Source organism: Onychomys torridus, chromosome 4, assembly GCF_903995425.1.
Source record: "Onychomys torridus chromosome 4, mOncTor1.1, whole genome shotgun sequence".
Classification (NCBI taxonomy): Eukaryota; Metazoa; Chordata; class Mammalia; order Rodentia; family Cricetidae; genus Onychomys; species Onychomys torridus.
Window position 1 is genome coordinate 37,233,284 of NC_050446.1, and position 20,395 is coordinate 37,253,678.

At 43.9% G+C, this 20,395-nt stretch overlaps 1 protein-coding gene across 2 annotated transcripts in view; it reads right to left on the minus strand.

The window, feature by feature from the left end:
- The window catches only part of LOC118582574 (lymphocyte antigen 75), a 133,667-nt gene that overhangs the window by 21,442 nt on the left and 91,830 nt on the right, over nucleotides 1-20,395 (minus strand). Inside the window, exon 1 of one of the 2 annotated variants that reach the window (XM_036185548.1) lies at nucleotides 14,878-15,276. The exons of the other annotated variant lie outside the window; for it this stretch is intronic. Coding sequence (XP_036041441.1) covers nucleotides 14,878-14,938 — 61 coding nt within the window. The 5' untranslated portion in view covers nucleotides 14,939-15,276. Of the gene's footprint in view, nucleotides 1-14,877; nucleotides 15,277-20,395 lie in introns of those variants that run through there. 2 annotated transcript variants of the gene reach the window in all.

Genomic DNA, 20,395 nt, shown 5'->3' on the forward strand with positions numbered 1-20,395 from the left:
ACAGAAGATAGCATATAGATTATGAATATTCAGGAAAATTTTAGTATTGCATATTGCACAAGCAAATATGACTAATGTTCATGTTTTCTTTCTTTCATTGTCCTCCTGTGGATGTTGGGTGTGAGTGGTGAGGGGCTTAGGATTTGAACTTAGGGCTTCATGTATACTTGGTCATGTGCTTTCCCACTGAGCTATATTTTTCTTTTCTTTTTTTTAAGATTTATTTATTTATTATGTACACAGAAGAGGGTGCCAGATCTCATTACAGATGGTTGTGAGCCACCATGTGGTTGCTGGGAATTGAACTCAGGACCTCTGGAAGAGCAGTCAGTGCTCTTAACCTTTGAGCCATCTCTCCAGCCTGAGCTATATTTTTCAAGTCCTTATGTTCTTAATTTAGCATCTTATCAATAGAGATTCCATAGCTCTATGAAGCTGAACCTTACATTTTTCTGCTCCTGCTATTTAGGAAGGTCATCCCTATCTCTACCTTGGTTTCTCTTGTTCATTATGAAGATATAGAACTTCTAAGCCGTGGTAGAGAGCTTGCCTAGCAAGCCCAAGGCCCTAGGTTCGGTCCTCAGCTCATAAAAAAAAGAAAAAGAAAAAAAAAAAAACAACTTTTAAGCCTAGGACCCAGAAGATCATCACTTAGCATTATATGCAAAAATAAGCCTGTAAGAACTTGATTTCACTGAAACAAATTGGAGGAATAGAAGAGGATTTATTAATTTTAGTGGACAAAACAACAAAAAAAATTAACCCTACATATTTCTGTAAGTTTACATAAAATCAGCAAGATCTTACCTCTATATTTCACTTTTAAGTTCTGTATGTGTTATAATTTAATATAGAGGAATAGAAGCAAGTACCCCTATAAAGACCAGAGCTGAGTAATCAGCTACAGTATACTCAATTAATTCAACATTCTTGATTTTACTGAGGTCAAACTATGACATGTTACCACTAGTACTTAACCTTGGCCTCTGACAGCACAGAGCACACTATCACCAAAACAGATTATTTTCCAGTTTTCTGGAGGATGAGGGGTGAGCAGAAGTCAGTCAAGAAAGGAAAGTGTTCCTCATACCCTATTTTCTGCTGGGGGATGGCTTTATGTATGATGTGAATATATGTTGTTCCCATTGGTTAATAAACAAGCTGCTTTGGCCTATGGGAAGGCAGCTTAGAGGCAGGTGGGAAATCCAAGGAGAGAGACAGGGAAGAGAAATGCGGAGTCTGGAGAGACACCAGCCTGCTGCCCAAGGAACAACATGCCAGCAGACCAGTAAAGCCTTAGAACATGTGCTAAACACAGATTAATAGAAATGGGTTAATTTAAAATATAAGAGCTAGCTAGCAAGAGGCTTGCTATAGGCCATATAGTTTGTAAATAATACTTAGCCTCTGAGTGATTATTTTATAAGTGGCTGTGGGACTGCAGGGCTAGGAAGGACCAGAGAAAACTTTCGACTACAATTTTCCTTGTCCTGTTGGCTAGACTGCATCAGCTACCATGTGGCCAAAAGTGCCATAGGAGGACTGAGCAACAAGATGGATGGATCACCATATCATACTCATATTGGATTAATCCACTAATTCAGGCCTTTCATATGTCAACTAGATCAAATTAATGACTATTTCACTTAAAATCATCCCAAGTGTGAGTTGGCGTGTTGCTCCTTTTATAGTGAAATCATCCAAAACATACTAGGATGAGGAAGATATAACTCATTTTATATACAGGTAGTTTTCCATCCTATTGTCTTTTGGGGTTTTTTTGTTTGTTTGTTTCGTTTTGTTTTTGTTTTTCAAGACAGGGTCTCACTATGTAGCCCTGGCTGTCCTGGAACTCACTTTGTAGACCAGGCTGTTGAACTCATAGATCTTCCTGCCTCTGTCTCTTGAGTGCTGGGATTAAAGGCGTGTGTACCTTTTTTTTATTTTAAATTAACTACATTATTTTTATTAGTGTGTGTGTGTATGTGTGTGTGTGTGTGTGTGTGTGTGTGTGTGTGTATGCTCAAACACATGCGCACACATCCGTGCATGCCACAATGTATAAGTGGAGGTCACAGGACAACTTGCAGGAGTCAATTTTCTCCTTCCACCATGTGGGTCCAGAGTATCAAAATTGGGTTTTCACGCTCAGTGACAGCTACCTTTCTTTACCCACAGAGCCATCTTCCCAGCCCCTTTCCTACTGTTTTATAAACACTTGCATCACACACTATGGTGGCATGAACCTAAGGTTTACAAAGCAATAACATCCAGAAAGATTGAGGGACTGGAGATGACTGATACATTCAGGAGGAAAGTTGAGGGGACCTGAAAACAGGGCACTGAGTGGAAGGCTGTACTGGGGCAGCCAGGAGCCTTGTCTTCCTGTCAAGCAGCACTCAGCCACATTTGCTTCAGCTATGCCTCTGCTCCTCCTATGAACATTGTAGGAGTCCAGCTGGGAGAGTGGCTCCCACATTTTATGACAGGGTATGCTTGAGGAGAGAGGGATAAGAGATATTAGATAGAAGGATGGAGGGGAGAGAAACAGAAACACAGGAGAGCCTCGGGAGGGCCTGGGTCATTATCCACCAGCTCCTGCTGTCTCTTCTAAAGGGCATTTTATAGGAATGCCAAGGGGTGGAGCAAAAGATCTCCCCCCAGCACAGCCAAGTGCAGACCCTTTCCAATCACCTGGTAACCATGCATGTGGTTAAGCTATTCCCTAATGCAGCGCTGCTGGGTGAAGCAAACTCAGGTCTCACTAGGAAACATCTACAGAACATCTAGCCTCTTTCTTAAAAAGAAAAACTTTTTATGTCTTTAAATCTATTTCCAGGCCATGAACCATTTTCCTTATCTTTCATGCTGGTAGGACCAGACCCTTTTCCATATCACCTTCTTTGACATATCAGCACTGGCGTTTCTTCTAGCTTTCACTTGCAATTTTTACCACACAGATCTTTCTCTCAATGCAAATGAGCACTAAGATAAAGCATTAGATGTCAGAACAGGAAGGATTTTCTCCTGGATGGCTTATCTTGGTTCCCGTGTTTTCTGGGGGACGAAAAGGATGGATGTCTTCTTGCTTGGTGTGGTGGTTTGAATGATAACGACCCCCATAGGCTAATAGGGAGGGGCACTATGGCACTATTAGGAGGTGTGGCCTTGTTGGAGTAGGTGTGGTCTTGTTGGAGGTAGTGTGTCACTGGAGTTGCATTTTGAGGTCTGAGATGCTCAAGCCCGGGGTTTCTTCTCCAGTACCATGTCTGCCTGCATGGCACCATGCTTCCCACCATGACAGTAATGGACTAAACCTCTGAACTGTAAGCCAGCCCCAATTAAATGTTTTCTCTTTATATAAGTTGCTGTGGTCATGTGTCTCTTCACAGCAACAGAAACCCTAACTAAGACAGATGGATTATTGTTGTTAACATTAGCTAAGGCATGCAAACCACACAGCATAATGAGGCAAGATTCCCAGACTGGGGCTGGAGTGATGGCTCAGTGGTTAAGAGCACCAACTGCTCTACCAGGGGACCCGGGTTCATTTCCCAGCACCCACATGACAGCTAACAACTGTCTGTAACTCTTAAGATCTGACACCCTCACAGAGACATACATGCATACACCAATGTACATAAAATAAAGAAAAAAATTCCCAGACTATGTAGCTTTTTATGTACATCACTTTTGTTGTCTTCCGCCCCTGGTTGGGGACCTACAGTAAGTATTTAAGATACTTGACTGAGGGACTGGAGAGATGGCTCAGTGGTTAAGAGCACTGACTGTCCTTCCAGAGGACCTGGGTTCAAGTCCCAGCACCCACATGGCAGCTCACAAGTGTCTGTAACTCCAAGATCTGATACCCTCACACAGTCTATGTATATGCAGCAAAACACCAATGCAAATAAAATAAAAATAAATTATTAAAAAATAAAATAAAATACTTGACCAAGTGAATAAATCCTCTTCTTCACCTTCACATACTAATTTATTTCCACCTTCTTCAAATGCTTTGCCTTGAGTTCATCTGTTCCTTTCTGAAACTCCATAGTGTCTCAGGTCTCCAAATTTAAGTAAATCGACCTTACTGCCAATGCTATCACCTTACTAGTACATTTAAAAAAAAAATAATAAATTTGTCATCGAACACAGCATACACAAAAAAGCATAAGCCATAACTATGCAGCTTGGTAAACTTCCAAAAAATGGAACACACTCACAGCAAAATGAAGAAACAGAACATTGCCCTCTTTGGTACCACCCCTTCCCAAAATGAAATCATTTCCCTAACTTAGAACACCGTAGGTCAATTTTGCTTTTTTGGGACTTTACAGTAAGGAAATCAGGTACAACGTTCTCTTATGTTTAGCTTCTTTTGATAAATATTACTTTTATGAGAGTCGCTTGTTTTTAGTTTGTATCTGTGGGTTATTACTTCTCCTTGTTATATACTGTGTGCATTTTTCCATTATTTCTTTGGTGAATGTGTGGATAGCTTCTAGTCCATAGCCTCATGGCAATAAGAAGTAATGTCTCTCCAAGCCTTCTTTGCATGGCTCACTGTTCTACATGCTTCATCCTAGCAAGAGCTGAACTGGAGAATGCTATATGGTGATATTTTATTTGTGCTGAAATGTGATTTTATTTATATGTTAATAAAGTTGCCTAGAGATCAGAAGTCACGGCGAGCCATAATCTGATCACATGGCAGGCAGTGTCTCTGTGGTCAAGGACACATCCAAAGCAAGGTGACCTGAACTTTTAATCCCAGTACAAACCATAGAGACCTGGAGGTCTGTATAGACAGGCAGTGATGAGGAAGTCATGTGGTTGGGTTTAGAGCCAATGAGAAGGCAGAACAGAAAGGCAATAAAAAGACAGGACACAGGAAGAAGGTCTCTCTCTCAGGGGAAGGACAGCATCAAGTGGTAAGATAAGGTGGTCTTAGCTCTTGGCTACCGCTAGATCTCTGGGCTTTTAACTCTGCATTTGGTTCTGTGTCTCTTATTTAATAAGACCAATTAGAATTTCTAATGTCTCTAAGGTTCTAGTGTCTCTCCCTGAAAATTATTGATCTTTTAGCAGTATTAAGAGTTAGGACCACACCAAACACAAGAAGTCTGGTGAGTCCTAGCCTGCCAGGGCTACTTAAAAAGACTCTGGGTCAAACAGGGACCCTTGGCATCCATTCTCATTCAAAAGAGGCCATGTGACCATTTAAAGTCCTGAACGCATTCAGTATGGTTTTGTACTGTGGTCACCCATTTCTCAGGTTGGATTATTAACTGCAAGTCAGCAGAGATCCAGTCTTAAATCTAATTATATCACCAGTAACAGGTGTTCTGCTGTCTGGAACACAACCCAGAGAAGTATGCATAAGGGTGAGGGAGCGCGCAGCTCTGTGCAAGCAAACCAGGTTGTGGAGGAAAGTCTGACTCAGATAGATCTCTGGTCTACTACTTAGGCCATCCTCTGCACTATTTTTTTTTTTTTTAAACAGTACCTATCTAGGTGCTTCGGAATTCCATGGTGAACAAAAGGGAGAAAGAACCCAGTCTTCTTACAGGTGTAAGTTAATGGGGGACAGACCCACAAAAGCAAAGAAGTAAAATAACAAATCAGATGGTGCCATAGTTCCCTTTCCTGTTGCTGTGAAAAAAAAAATATTCTGACAAAATCAACCTAAGGTAGGAGGGGGTCCATTTTCAGTTCAAAGGTATAATTCATTGTAGGAGGAAGACGAGGTAGAAGCAGCTAGTTACACTGCATCCACAGAAGCAGAGACCATCTAGGCATGCTACTTCGCAGCCCTTTCTTTACTTATACAGTCCCAGTGGGAACTCACAACAGGTGTGAGTCTCCCTACCCCAACTAATGCAGTCAAGAAAATCCCCAGAGGCCCATGTCCCGGGTAATTCTATATTCTGTCAAATTGAGGCTAACCATCAAAGGTGGTATATTAGCAACCTACTGCTGTGTAACAAATGACCAGCTTAAAGCAGGAAACAGCATCTCTTCCGGTGTCTCTGGTTAAGAACCGGAAGCAGCAGCTTACTTGGGTTGTTTGGAGGGTTTTCCCATGTAGATGCAGTCAATGTGTTGGCTAGGGCAGCAGTCATCCCAACACTCAACTACAGCTGGACTACAGGTCCCGAGAAGGCACATCCCTATAACAGTGAGTAGGTGTGGGCTGGAGACCTGTTTCTCACCACAGTAATGCTGAAGAGTCCCTCTATGTCTTGATTTGAATGTGAAATGTAGTCGGAAGATTTGCTGTGTCCTGGCCTGTCAGTGGTTGGGACAAATCCCTCCCATTCACGTCCCCCAAGTAAACACACAGAGGTTTATATTAATTAAAGCTGCATGGCCATGGCTCAAGCCTTTTGCTAGCTAGCTCTTATTTTAAATTAGCCCATAACTTAATCTATGTATTGCCACATGTTCTGTGGCTTTACCTGAGTCCCATTACATGTTGCTCCTTGGGTGGCTCCCTGACGGCTCCTGACTCTGCTCTTCCTCTTCCCAGCATTCTCCTAGTTGCTTGCCCCGCCCATACTTCCTGCCTGGCTCCTGGCCGATCAGCGTTTTATTAAATAAATTTACAAGGGCTTTATCCCACAGCAGTGAAATGGCCCCTGAGGACTCAAGTGTTTGGCCATTTAATCCTCAAGCAAGTGGCATTGTTTTGTGTGGCTCTTTCCTTTCCTGTCCTCTCTATGCTTTCTGGCCCACAGAAATGAGCATCCATACACTGCTGCTACCAGAGCCATGAGCTATCCTTACCACCATGCTTTCCTTCCCCGCTGGACTAGCCTCTCAAATGGTGCACCAAACAATTCTCCCCTAATTTGCTCTGATCGGGTATTTGGTCACAACTGTGAGAACAGTAACTAACACATAAAATTGGTAATGAGAATTGGGGTCATGGTGGCTGCTGGGAGAAAACTGATTGTATTTCTTAGGTTTTTAGGAGGACAAGTAGAAGAATTTGGAGCTGGAGGCTACAGAGGTCCTAGAATGTTTAAGCAGAGTTTAGGGGGCAATCTTGGTGGGAGTGAGGGAGGATGATGAAGGAAGTACAGACAGGAAGGAAGGATGATGAAGGAAGTATAGACAGGAAGGAAGGATGATGAAGGAAGTATAGACAGAGGAAGGAAGGATGATGGAGGAAATATAGACAGGAAGGAAGGATGATGAAGGAAGTACAGACAGGAAGGAAGGATGATGAAGGAAGTATAGACAGGAAGGAAGGATGATGAAGGAAGTATAGACAGGAAGGAAGGATGATGAAGGAAGTACAGACAGGAAGGAAGGATGATGAAGGAAGTACAGACAGGAAGGAAGGATGATGAAGTATAGACAGGAAAGAAGGGTGATGAAGGAAGTACAGACAGGAAGGAAGGATGATGAAGGAAGTATAGACAGGAAGGATGGTGAAGGAAGTACAGACAGGAAGGAAGGATGATGAAGGAAGTATAGACAGGAAGGAAGGATGATGATGGAAGTACAGACAAGAAGGAAGGATGATGAAGGAAGTATAGACAGGAAGAAAGGATGGGGAAGGAAGTATAGACAGGAAGGAAGGATGATGAAGGAAGTACAGACAGAGGAAAGAAGGATGTGAAGGAAGTACAGACAGGAAGGAAGGATGATGAAGGAAGTACAGACAGAGGAAGGAAGGATGTGAAGGAAGTACATTCAGAGGAAGGAAGGATGATGAAGGAAGTATAGACAGGAAGGAAGGATGATGAAGGAAGTACAGACAGAGGAAGGAAGGATGATGAAGGAAGTACAGACAGAGGAAGGAAGGATGATGAAGGAAGTACAGACAGAGGAAGGAAGGATGATGAAGGAAGTATAGACAGGAAGGAAGGATGATGAAGGAAGTACAGACAGAGGAAGGAAGGATGATGAAGGAAGTAGACGGAGGAAGGAAGGATGATGAAGGAAGTAGACAGAGGAAGGAAGGATGATGATGGAAGTATAGACAGGAAGAAAGGATGGGGAAGGAAGTATAAACAGGAAGGAAGGATGATGAAGGAAGTACAGACAGGAAGGAAGGATGATGAAGGAAGTACAGACAGAGGAAGGAAGGATGATGAAGGAAGTAGACAGAGGAAGGAAGGATGATGAAGGAAGTACAGACAGGAGGCTGTGATCATGTGCTTTCAGAGACCAATAGGGTAATAGTCTGGTAAAGAAACTGGCTTCATTTTGCCTCCATCCTGAAAGCTTGACTTGGGGGTAATTAAGGAAACAGTGACTGATTTGTTTGGTACGGAAAATTTCAAGATTGCATGGCATTCAGGTTTTGGCATGGCCATACTACTAATTGCTCTTGGGCAGATTTCCAGTGAAAGTGAGCAGGAAGTGAAGCCCCAAAATACGAAAAATGTGCTGTTTGGTAATGAAAGGGGGTAGGTTAGAAGTTGGGGCTAAGGCAGGTGGGATACAGTATCCATAACTGCTAACAAGCTCAGTGTTATCAAAGAGCCCTCCTCCCATACACACACTTTTCACGGAGATAGTAGGAAGATGCCCTAAAAACAAGACGCTGCCCCTTGAGAGCACCAGGGTATAACAGTGCAAACCTATTTTAAGAACTTTCCCTTGAAATAGTGTTCCTGAACAAAAAACATTCAGGGCAGCTGAGCTGCCTAGAGAAGTGTTCTGTTACGTTCAGTCATAGAGATACAGAAGGGTACTGGAGATTGTGGTACAGAAGGGGCCAGGCTATCATCTGGCGGTGGACCTTGCTATTGTCCATATGGTGCTGTATCTGTAGACACACAAGATGCACAAGATGCAAGCATGAGAGGTTCATGGAAGATTGTGCCCATTTTTCACGACGCAGGCAGTGTGTGACAGGGTCAGAGTCCATGCATGGAGCTGGGAGCTTCTGTATATAGCTATGAAGTTACGTAAAGCCTAGGATGCACTAGCCATCTTAGGATACTGGAGATGCCAGACACAAAGGCCATCTACTAACAAGCTGCTGACACTGAATGTGGCTGGTCCAAGGGAATGGTCACATGAGCTGTAGGCTGGAGGGACAGGGCTGCCCAAGCCTCTTGGAGCCCAGATGTTGCCATGATGCTGGAGTCCCAGCTGCCAGACATGGAGCTGCAGGTTTGGTATTTGCCTTGTTGGGTTTTATTCTTGCTTTGGTCCAATATTTCCTTGTAACTTTCTGTTTAGGAATGAGAAATATTCTGTGCTACTGTATACTGAAAACATAAATTCTTATCTATATACAGGGACTCACAGACAAGAATTTTTAACAGTGTTGGGAATGTTCATTCTCTGAGGATGCTAGATGCTGAGCCGAGTGCACTTTGCATTATGAGATGGGCACAAGTCTATGGAAACAAAGTATTAATATCCTGGTTTGAGCATATGTGTTTCAAGACTCAGTCCCCAGCTGCGACTCTGTTTTGGACAGTAGTCCAACTTTTGGAAGTTCCAACTTTCAGAAGGTGGTGCCTAGCTGGAGGAAGCGGGTTAAGGCTTAGGGTTATAACCAGGCCCTGTTTTCTGGTCTGCTGAGACATGACAGGCAGCAACCTCACATCCCATCATCACAAATTCCTGCCACAGAATGGATTTTACTCTCAAACTGTGAGCCAAAATCTTTCCTTCACTATGTTACTCTTGTTAGGTATTGGGTCCCAGCAATGAGAAAAGTAAGGAATCAAGCAGATGGCTTCCCAAGAGCTACGGATTTGTGGTGCAAGGCAGAAGTTAAGCTTTACAGAACGCAATCTTGGTGGTCACACTCACTCATTTCTGAAATAGCCTATTGGCTATGTATTAGAATTTTCCAGGGAAACAGCACCAATATAACAAAGATTTGCCATCTATCCATCCATCTATCCATCTATTTATCTATCAATTCATCTATCATCTATCTATTCATTGCCCCACCTACCTACAGAGGTCTAGCTATCTGATTCACACAGTTACGGAGGCCAAAACAAAACAAAACAATGGTCTATCATTGGCAGGCTGGAGAACATGTGATGTGTTATTTAACCCTAGTCTGAAAGTCTGAGGATGGGGTCAGGGATAGGGGCAATGGCATGAATCCTTACCTGAGTTCAAAAGCCTGAGAACCAGGTGTGTCTACAGCAAGTTCAAGGCAGAAGCAGATGGCTGCCTCAGCTCAGGCTGGAAAGGAGTTTGTGCTTTCTCAGCTTTTCTGATCTAGCTCAAGGGACTGGATGATGCCAGCCCAGGCAGATGGGCTTACAGACACAAATGCTAATCTCAGGGTTTAGAGGTTCAGGTTCAAATTCTCAAATGCTAATCCAATCCAGAAATAGTGTTTTATCAGCTGTTTAGGCACGCGTTCACAGTGCTCTCAAGTTGGTAACAAAGCTGACCACCACGATGAAACAGGTCAGCCCTATTCAGTGTGGGAGTGAGCTACATAGGAGCAAGCACTAAGTGAGAAGAAGCATCCGGAACATCTCCAAGGCTGCCAATCACAGGTACTTCTAAAAGCGGAAGACCAGATATTGAAGTCAGACAAAGCAAACAGAAAACTCCGCAGGCAGAAGCGATCCTGGTGATGTTGACACCTAATTACTCCAGACTGCTGTTGAGTGATTATGACAAGATCAAAAGAAAAGAAAAAGCTACAAGTGATAAAAACAGAAACAACATGTTGACTTAGAATTTTTCAGCCCCCTTCTCCTTCGTTCGGCTCATTTCAGCATGAGCTATACCTCTAGTTACTTAAAAAGGAAACCCCTCTTGGAAAGCTGAGTGTGTACCCCACCTTTAGACACACTCAAGGCCTAGCTTGGCTTAGAGATGGTAGTCCAAAGAGGTTGACTCTCCCGTGAGGACCGTTGATGAGGCCACGTGCCTCATGCGTGGGAAGCTGACCTGTGTCACCTTCCGCGCTAGCGCTGTTACTGAGTCTGCTATGACTGTGAACTGCCCACAGAACTCCTTGCAAAGTTACTTTCTATAACTCTTATTTCTTCCCAACAGTTCTGAAAGGTATTTATAAGGAACTGACACTTTCAGGGATTTGATAATTTCATAATTCTGTTAATTTGATATGCCTAGAAATTTAGTAGTCTCACAAATGTGCACCATTTCCCCTGACTGTAACCCAGTGCTACCCCTACATAGAAAGCACCAATAAAAAAACAAATAAAAAAAAAAAAAAGAAATTGAGTTGTCTCATGGAAAAGTTAAAAGCAGCACTTAGCTTCAAAAGTTCCTATATAGATACTTACCTAAACGTACCATGTACTGAAAGAATCAAAGGTTATTGCCACAGTGAATCTTGTATTGCCACGCCAAGTGTAATGACACTCTCTGTTCTCTCATAGTGAGCGCACTGACCTGCCATAGGCCAACTTCATCAGGACAAGGGGGCCATGACAGCTGTGCATTACTTGTGTTGTGAGTCCAGGTGGTAGTGGCTGGCCCAGATGTTCAATTAAGCATAACCTTTGCCATCATGCCCTTCCTCAAAGGACTGTTATGATATTTATCCATAGAAGAGGTCTGTCATCTGTACCTTTCTCATTGGTTTCTCCTCAAACTCTAAAATACCCCATAAAAACAATCATGTACCTGACATGGATGATGCAAAATTGTTCTTTCTTGACCTCATTTTAAGCCAAATTTGGCTCCTATTGTCTGGATGGATTTGTGAGGTATCATGCTGAAAACCATCATTAGGAGCTTCCGTGTAACATTATCGGTTAACTAGGGTTGCTCTAGAAGCTTACACGGCCATGCAGGGTGAACACATGCTTTTAGTGGCACCACTGATTTTCAACACAGCAGCAAAGTCTCAAGGGCTTCTCAATAATGAGAGATATCCTAAAATCATAGCTATTTGTGAATTCGAAAAAATAAAATTAAAAAAATATTATTTTTAAAAACAAATCATTTTTTGTTTTTTAATTAATTAATTTTTTTGTGCATAGGTGTTTTGACATGGGGGTCCAGTCCCTTGGAACTGGAGTTACAAATAGTTGTGAGCTGCCATGTGGGTACTGGAAATTGAGCCTGGAGCCTCTGGAAGAGCAGTCAGTGCTCTTAACCACTGAGCCTTCTCTCCAGCTCCCATAAAAAAATTCTTACATCTAATTTGAGATAATTTCCTTGGAAATAGAAATGTTCTGTCTCTATGGCCTCTATGGATTTACAGGTTGTAAATGTTTTGAATTCAGTTCTAAATTCAGGCAGAAGAGACACAATTGGAAAAAAAAATTCCACAATGCAGCTAACCCCTCTACTTTTTAAATCATCCAATTTTTCATCATCTTATTATAAAATAAAGTTTAAAGACACATCAAAATAAAACAAAACCCTTCAAGACAGTAAGGTTCCTGCTGTTAAATAGCTTGTTGCTGGGAAGAGAGTGATGGGCAAGGATACAGACAAAGTACACTCAGAAAAGCTTTGAAGATGAAACACTGTAACAAAGAGAGTAGGTGGCCAAAGAGCTAAATGGTAGGGGAGGAATGACCATGCCAACAACAAGGGGGTAAGCAGCCCGTGTAGACCAAACAGAGGGTTGGTGTTCCCACAGGTCAGTGTGGAGAAAGTGAAGCGCTGGGAGGGCTGTGAGACAGCATTAGACAGATGACAGGGGCACCCAGACTATCGCTTGTCAGTAGCAGCCCCTCAAAATCAGAGGCCTAGATTCCCACCCTCATGATGAGCACAGAATGAGAACTTACATTCACTCCTCCCATGCCACTCACGGGAAATCACTGACCCGGGAATCACAGGCACATCCCTGTGTGCAGATGCACTGTTACAGAGAGGCTCTAGATCTGCAGAGGTGGTCCAGTGGGTGAAGAACTAGCTGGACAAGCATGAGGACCTGCACTTAGATCCCCAGCAGCATTCATATAAAACAAACAAACCTAAACCAGAGAAGCTCCACCACGGTCTGCCATGGAACCTTCGAAAGTCAAAGGATGTTTTTAGCCATTGTGAATGCGGAGCTAATAACTAAAACCAACAAGCTCCCTTTCACTAATATACTCCAAAGTGGTAGAGAAAACTAAGAATGGCTTCCACTTCAGCATTAAGTTTAGACTGTATGCTAGATGACTGAGGTTCCTTTTATGTTGAGATCCGGCCATTCAGCTAATTCTAATTCTTGATAAGCTCTCTCCATCATGAATGTAAATGTGCTCAGTAACTATACACAGCCAACAGAGCGGTACTCTTAGGATGTTTTCTGTTGATGCAATTACCTTTCATGTCTTATGATCAGAGCAAAGGGAGAGAGACCAGGATTTCGCAGGCCTGTAATAGGTAGGAGAGGGAGTTCTCACTTGATACTCAACAGCTCCATGAAGTGTATCATCTCCATTTTACTGAAGTACAGGGAAGCTGGCTAACCAGTGAGTGAAGTGCTCATGCTCTCTAAAGTTGCCTGACTGAAAAAAAGCCAACCGGCAGAGTAAATTTATTTGACATGGACTGTACCTAAAGCTCTTGGCAAGCCTGTTTGTCCAGACCAGACTCTGTCCAAAACAACTTCACAGGTGATATGAAAATCTAGAAACACAGTTGTCTTTTCAGATTAGCTGAGAATGTATTTATCTTCTTTTTTAATTTGCTAGCATTGTGTGTGTGTGTGTGTGTGTGTGTGTGTGTGATGTATGTGTGTGGGTGCAGTGTACCTTCCGAGGTCAGAGGATGACTTCATGGAGTTTTGATTCTCCATTTACATGGTTTCAGGGACTGAATGAACTTAGGTCACCGGGCTTGCAAAACAAGCATATTTACCCATGTACCAACTCACTGGTGGAAAAAAGAGTAATTTTCAATAGTCTGGAACTGTAGAGAGTGAGCTAAGGGAGAGTTCAGATGGGGCCCAGATTTAACAAGGGGATGCCTAAGGAGGACTCAGAATCGGCCCAGACTTCACAGAAACTCTAATCCAGCCTTAGACAAAATGAATGCACGCAGTCCAAATGGTGTGAAACTGTACATCTTGCTTCTGCTCCTCAGATAGGCAGCAGATGGTCTAACTGGTCATAAGTGCAGCTCTACAGGAGCCCAGGAAAAGAGCTTTGCAAGCTCTGAATTGCTCACAAAGCTCGGTCTCCAACACCCAGGGCCTTTAAAATATTCCCTGCTGTTAGCAGGCTTCATATAGAAACTTATTTAGAAGTGCAGTGAAATCCAGGAGGCCAAAATCCCTTGCATAATCCTGTTACTGAAGCCCACACAAGTATTCACTCAGTTCTTGTTTATTTTGTTCTTTCCTTCTCGGAAATGGTCGCTCGATAGTGTTTTTTGGAAAGAAATCTCCCCCCATAGTTTCCCCACTAACATATTTTCGACATGCCTCCACGGAAAGCTTGTTTAAAGAAAAACACATGCTTGGAATTGTCTGTCTTCCCCAGGAGTCCTTTTGCAAGTAGCTAATTATGCCTAATTTTTTCAGATGTCACCAGCTGACCAAACGTTTCTCTAAACCAGCTTTTTAAATTGTTTTTATTTAACTGTGTTCCAAGTCTGACCTACTCTCTCTTGATGTAGGGGTTATTTGACTGAACTCTTTTCCTGTTTTAACAACTTGACCACCAGCCAAGGGACAGGGCCTATTTCCTCCCGCCCTCCACCCTCCCAGGCCTCATCCCCTCCCTGCTGCCACCCATGGAAGGACTCAGTTCCTCTGCCCCTCCGTCTTGGAGGTCGGAGCTGAGGATGCAGACACGGTGGAAGCCGGTGGAAGGTCCTCGGTCTTGGCCTTTGCCCCGGGTCTGGCTCTCGGAAGCCACCCAGCCAGAGAGATGGGCGTGGGACGGTCTGAGCGCAGGGCAAGAGGGGTGGGAGCGGAGAGTCTGCGCCCTCGGGGGCGCAGCAGGGGCGGCTTACCCGCGACGGTGCCCGTGGCGAGGCTCAGCAGCAGGAGCGTGGACAGCGCTGCGTGGGGCATGACTGCGCGGCGCCGAGAGCGGGCCGGGGGCGGCGCTTGTCGGGCGTGCGGAGCTCCGGGCTCGCCGGGACGCCTCCCACTCGAGGCGGGGGAGTGGAAGCCAGGGTCGCGCGGCTGGGACGCCCAGAGCTCCAAGCGGCTGGCTCACTGCAGGCTCCAACTTCTCTCTTTTAATGATAAACTTTTTATTTGACTTAAAATAATCTCAGACTTTCTAAAATGTTGCAAAATCGAATTCCTGCAACTCCTTTGGCCAGCTTCTCTAAATGTTAGCATCTTACATAACTTCGGGGCAATGATCAGAACCAGGAAACGACCAGTGGTGGAGCACTGCTGACACTGTGGCACTGGACAATTATCTCTGTTCTAGGACCCAATCCAGGAACATGCGTTACACTTATAGATCATAGGTGATGTCTCTTCAGTGTCTTTTTGTCAAGGACTATCCTCCACTCTCTTTATCTTTTCACAGCAAAAGCCCCCGAAAGAGTTCTGGTCACTTTGAAGAATGTCCTTCAGTTTGGGTTTGTCTGACGTTTCTTCCCGGTAGAATTCAGTTTGTGCCATTTTGGCAAGAGTCCCACACAAGGGACAAGGCGTGATGGACTTTGGTCATTTGGTGAAGGTGGTGTCGGCAGCCAGAATCTCCTTTTTCACAAGCTCCTCCCAGTGGACTATGTCTCTTAGAAAAAACATCCCCATCATTAGTTTGCACTATCAAGAGTATAGCAGTTCGAGGCCAGCCTGGTTGACAGAGCGAGTTCCAGGACAGGCGCAAAGCTACACAGAGAAACCTTGTCTCGAAAAACCAAAAAAAAAAACAAAACAAAAAAAAAGAGTATAGCAGAATAATGGAACAGGAACGGTTTAATTGGAATGGGAGATAGAAAGGCAAATTGAAGGAAGAACTATGGGGTAGTATAACTAACTACTAGAGGAGAGGAGAAGAGAGAAGAGAGAGAGAGAGAGAGAGAGAGAGAGAGAGAGAGAGAGAGAGTGAGTGAGTTTAATGGAGTTACCTCACAAGAGAGAAAGAGGACAGACACCTCAACCTAGCAAATAAAAATCCCATACCAGGAATGTGCTACTTCTTGAATTGTTGCAAATGGGGTCCAAGAGAGCCCCAAGAATTACAAGTTATTGCCAATAGTCTTGGCTATATTCAGAACTTGTCAGTAAGCCCCTGTTGCTGTAGACGCCACATACCGGAGTCACATAACTTGAAGAAGTCAAGGAGGTACTAACCTGGAAGCTTCATCTCTACCAGCTAGTTTTCACAGTTCTGGAGGTGCTTGTTATATGTATTACCGGGTGTGTGGGGGAGGGGCAGTATTGTGTTGCTATCCGCTCCTCCAGCAGCGAGTATAGCCAGCTCCTCTATCTCATCCAGAGGCAAACCCTGCAAGCTACAGCAATGATGCGCCTAACAAACTATGCCTACTGCTGCAAAAGTGACATGAATGTTTTGAAAGGAAGCAAACACTTAACGTAAGGCCCGCTCCATGAGATGGAACCCATTCCTGGCACTGTCCCAAGAACCTATGGCTAAATAAGTCATAGTCCCTAAGGGAGAACACAATACTATTATTCTGCTAAATGAACATAGTATTAAAGTAACTCCTAATGACTTATTGCTTTGCCCATAGGTGAGTGTATCTCTCGACCCTCATCAGAGAAGCTTCTCCTTACAGTAGATGGCAATTAACAGAGACTCTCCCCTGGTCAATGTGCAGAAAATAAGAACTGTGGAGTCCTTAGCCTTAAGTGGGTCTTGCGTATTACACCCCTTCCCCCAGTGATCAGGGATCTCTGAGGAAAAAAGGCCAGGAAGATTGTTAAGAGCCAGAGTTTGTGGATAACATCAAGGAAACTGTGTTCCCCAGATACCAGGGCAGATGCCCACATGAGCTCACAGAGATTGTGACAGCATGTATGAGAGATTTCGAAGCTCAAGCTAGACAAACTTCCAGCGTAGAGGGGCCAGGTAGGCACAAAACTGGAATTTGATAGTACTGACAAAGGGAGAGTCAGTTTTCCTTCTTCCTTCCTTTCTTTTTTTTTGGGGGGGGGGATTCGAGACAGGGTTTCTCTGTGTAGTTTTGGTGCCTTTCCTGGATCTCACTCTGTAGACCAGGCTGGCCTTGAACTCACAGAGATCCACCTAGCTCTGCCTCCCGAGTGCTGGGATTAAAGGCATGTGCTACCACCACCTGAGAGTCAGTTTTCTTTAATGATGTGACCCCCTAGTTGGTCAACCACAATTTGGGGCAGGCCTCACTCCCAAGAGCAGTAGGGCAACACCAACTGGACTCAATGGTTGGTGTGTGTGTGTGATAAGGGAAACTACAAATTGGGTAGAGAGGGAGAGGAGGGTATAGGGGGTGGATATGAAAGGAATTGGGAGAGGGGAATGAATATAGTTGAAACACATTGTATGAAATTCTCAAAGAATTAATCAAATACTTTCTAAAGTACATTTGATTGTCTGTGATAAGGACTTGCTTTGTATCCCATTCTGGACTTGAACTCATGATCCTTGCCTCTACTTCCTCAGTGCTGGGATTACAAGCAGGTCCTTTAAACTATGCTTATATAAATGATGCAACTATAACTTAACCCAGGGGGTTTCTGGAACCAGAAAAAGGAACTAGAACCAAGCAAGGCCCCTTGGGTAAGCCTCCTGTCTTCGGTGTATAAAATCAAGTCAAACTCAATACAATGAAAACAAGCAACCCAACTGAAAAATAAACACTCAGGGAGATAAGCAGATAGAAAACAAGCTTATGAAAAGATGTCATTAGAAGATTGCTGATTAAGTAAAACACTAAGTACTACCACATACCTATAGAGTGACTCAAATCCCAAAGAACGATGACACACGCTTGGGAAGATGCGGAGCAACAACCCGTTGCTGGAGGGAATGCATACAGAATGCATTTCACCAAAGGAACCTATAGGGGGCATCATGAAGTGATGTGTGGGCCATCTTCATTCACAACACTCCAGGCTCAGCTTTTGTCCAAGACTTTGCTTATTATCTATTTCCAGTCTTTGTAAGTAGTCAATAACGGGTTCCTGCACTAAACTCAGACCGAAAGCAAATCCTTCCCAAACTCTTCTCTGTTTAAATATGGACATATTTTGATTCTGGGCTCTCTTGCCCACTATCTATCCAACAGTTCTATGGAATCCTGCAATTTCCCTTCACTGTCACTTCGGGCTCCAAAGCATTGTTACGGATGTGGATTAGTTTACATTTGACTAATTGTCAAAGATATCTTAGATACAGGGTAGAATTGACAATCGAATGAATTGGTTTAATTTAAGCTGTGACCTACTTCAGCAGGGGTTTTTGTTTTATCATTTGAACTAAAGGAAGGCATGTTTTTCCCTTAGGCAACTCTGGTACACACTACCTTTATTTTTCCTGCTAAGACATGAAACCGATTACTCATTGCCTCTGTAGGAGAACACGGCATCCACTGAAACCCGTCACTCCCCATCTTCCTCTCTAATCATACCTCCCACCTTATTTCTTTTCTCTCCAATTTATCTCCTCTCTGGTCTAATTCCATTTATTTACTGACTTCCCTTTCTCCCTTTTATCCCTGTCAGCCTCCACCGCTGCCAGCTCTCAGCCCAGGGTTTCTTCTGCCTTTGGTCTCCACCCCCAGTAATTTGTAATAGCTAAGGACTGCAAGGGGAAGTCCATCCTTCCGACACTTGTCACTCCCAGGGCATCTGGGTCTTTCGTGCCTCTTCGGCAACGCTTTTCTCTTTACCTTGGTTACTGTCTTCTCCCATCCCTCCCATTGTAAACGCCAATTTTTTTATTGCTATTTTCAAGTTAAGGCTTCGTCTGCTTTCTCATAAGAACGTCTTGCATTCTGCTGAACAGGAAAGTGGAGGCCATCATCTGTCAGCTAGAGACACACATCTCCAAATACTTGTCTGCAGCACTTCCCTTGTAGCCTCAGAGAGGAAGACATGCTTCCTCATCACAGGCAAGCCCAGTTCCTCTTTCTGTAAGTGGAGAACCACCCTTCTTGCCTCATCTTCTCCAAAATTGTCTCCCATTGATGACTCCCCCTGTCTCCTCTGCATCATCAACTGTTCTATGAACTGGGTTTTCCCTTCCTCCTGTCTTCTAGACCTGTGGCTCGGCCGTGACAATGCACATTTGTAATTTGAGCACCCAGAAAACAGGAGGATAAGGAGTTTGAGACCAGCCTTGGCCACATAGTGATATCCTGCCAAATAAATGAAGGGTTGGAGGTTGTAGATCAGTGACACCACATCTGTGTATTGTGTAGAAGTAAGTCCCTGGATTCTGTCCTCTGTCCTCATCACCACAAAAATAAAACTTTATTTTCCGTCTCTTTTGGAAGGAAGGGAGGGAGGGATGGAGAGAGGGAGGGAGGGAGGAAGGGAGGAAGGAAGGAAGGAAGGAGGGAGGGAGAGAAGGAAGGAGGGAGGGAGGAAAAGAAGGAAGGAAACCTTCAAACCTGCTGTGGACCATCCTCCTCCTTCTATGGCCTATCTCCATTGGTTTTCTTAAACAACTTCCTCAGAATATACCCTCTCAGAAGATACCATCTCAGAAGATACCCTCTCAGAATATACCCTCTCAGAAGATACCCTCTCAGAAGGTACCCTCTCAGAAGATACCCTCTCAGAAGGTACCCTCTCAGAATATACCCTCTCAGAAGGTACCCTCTCAGAATATACCCTCTCAGAATGTACCCTCTCAGAATATACCCTCTCAGAAGATACCCTCTCAGAAGATACCCTCTCAGAAGGTACCATCTCAGAATATACCCTCTCAGAAGATACCCTCTCAGAATATACCCTCTCAGAAGGTACCATCTCAGAATATACCCTCTCAGAAGATACCCTCTCAGAATATACCCTCTCAGAAGGTACCATCTCAGAATATACCCTCTCAGAATATACCCTCTCAGAATATACCCTCTCAGAATGTACCTTCTCAGAAGATACCCTCTCAGAATACTCCCACGCTTCCACTGTATTTCTCCAACTCTGCCATTCCCCAGTTCTTTCTTTTCTGCTCACTCCCTTGGACTCTGGCTCCTCTGCTGCTGGAGCTCCATCGGCTGGGATCACCAATGGTTCCCCAATTGCTACACTCTCCTATGGCTAACGGTTCTCTCTGTTGTTTTGTAAACACCAGCTTGATGCCACATTCTATTAAAAGGCTCCTTGGCCAGGGCATCAAGCTGACCCAGGACTGATTATCAATCTACATTAGGTCCAGGGGGGGACATGACAAAGAAATGAGACAGTTGGTGACTGGCAATAGCCCTCTTTGTGAGACGTCCAGGTAAAATTGAGAAAATTGTTGGACTGGGAAGATAAGAAAGGATTTGTAGGAGACGTCCGGGCTTCTAGCTTGGAGACAAAAAATTATGCCTTCTCCATATTAACTAATATAAATAT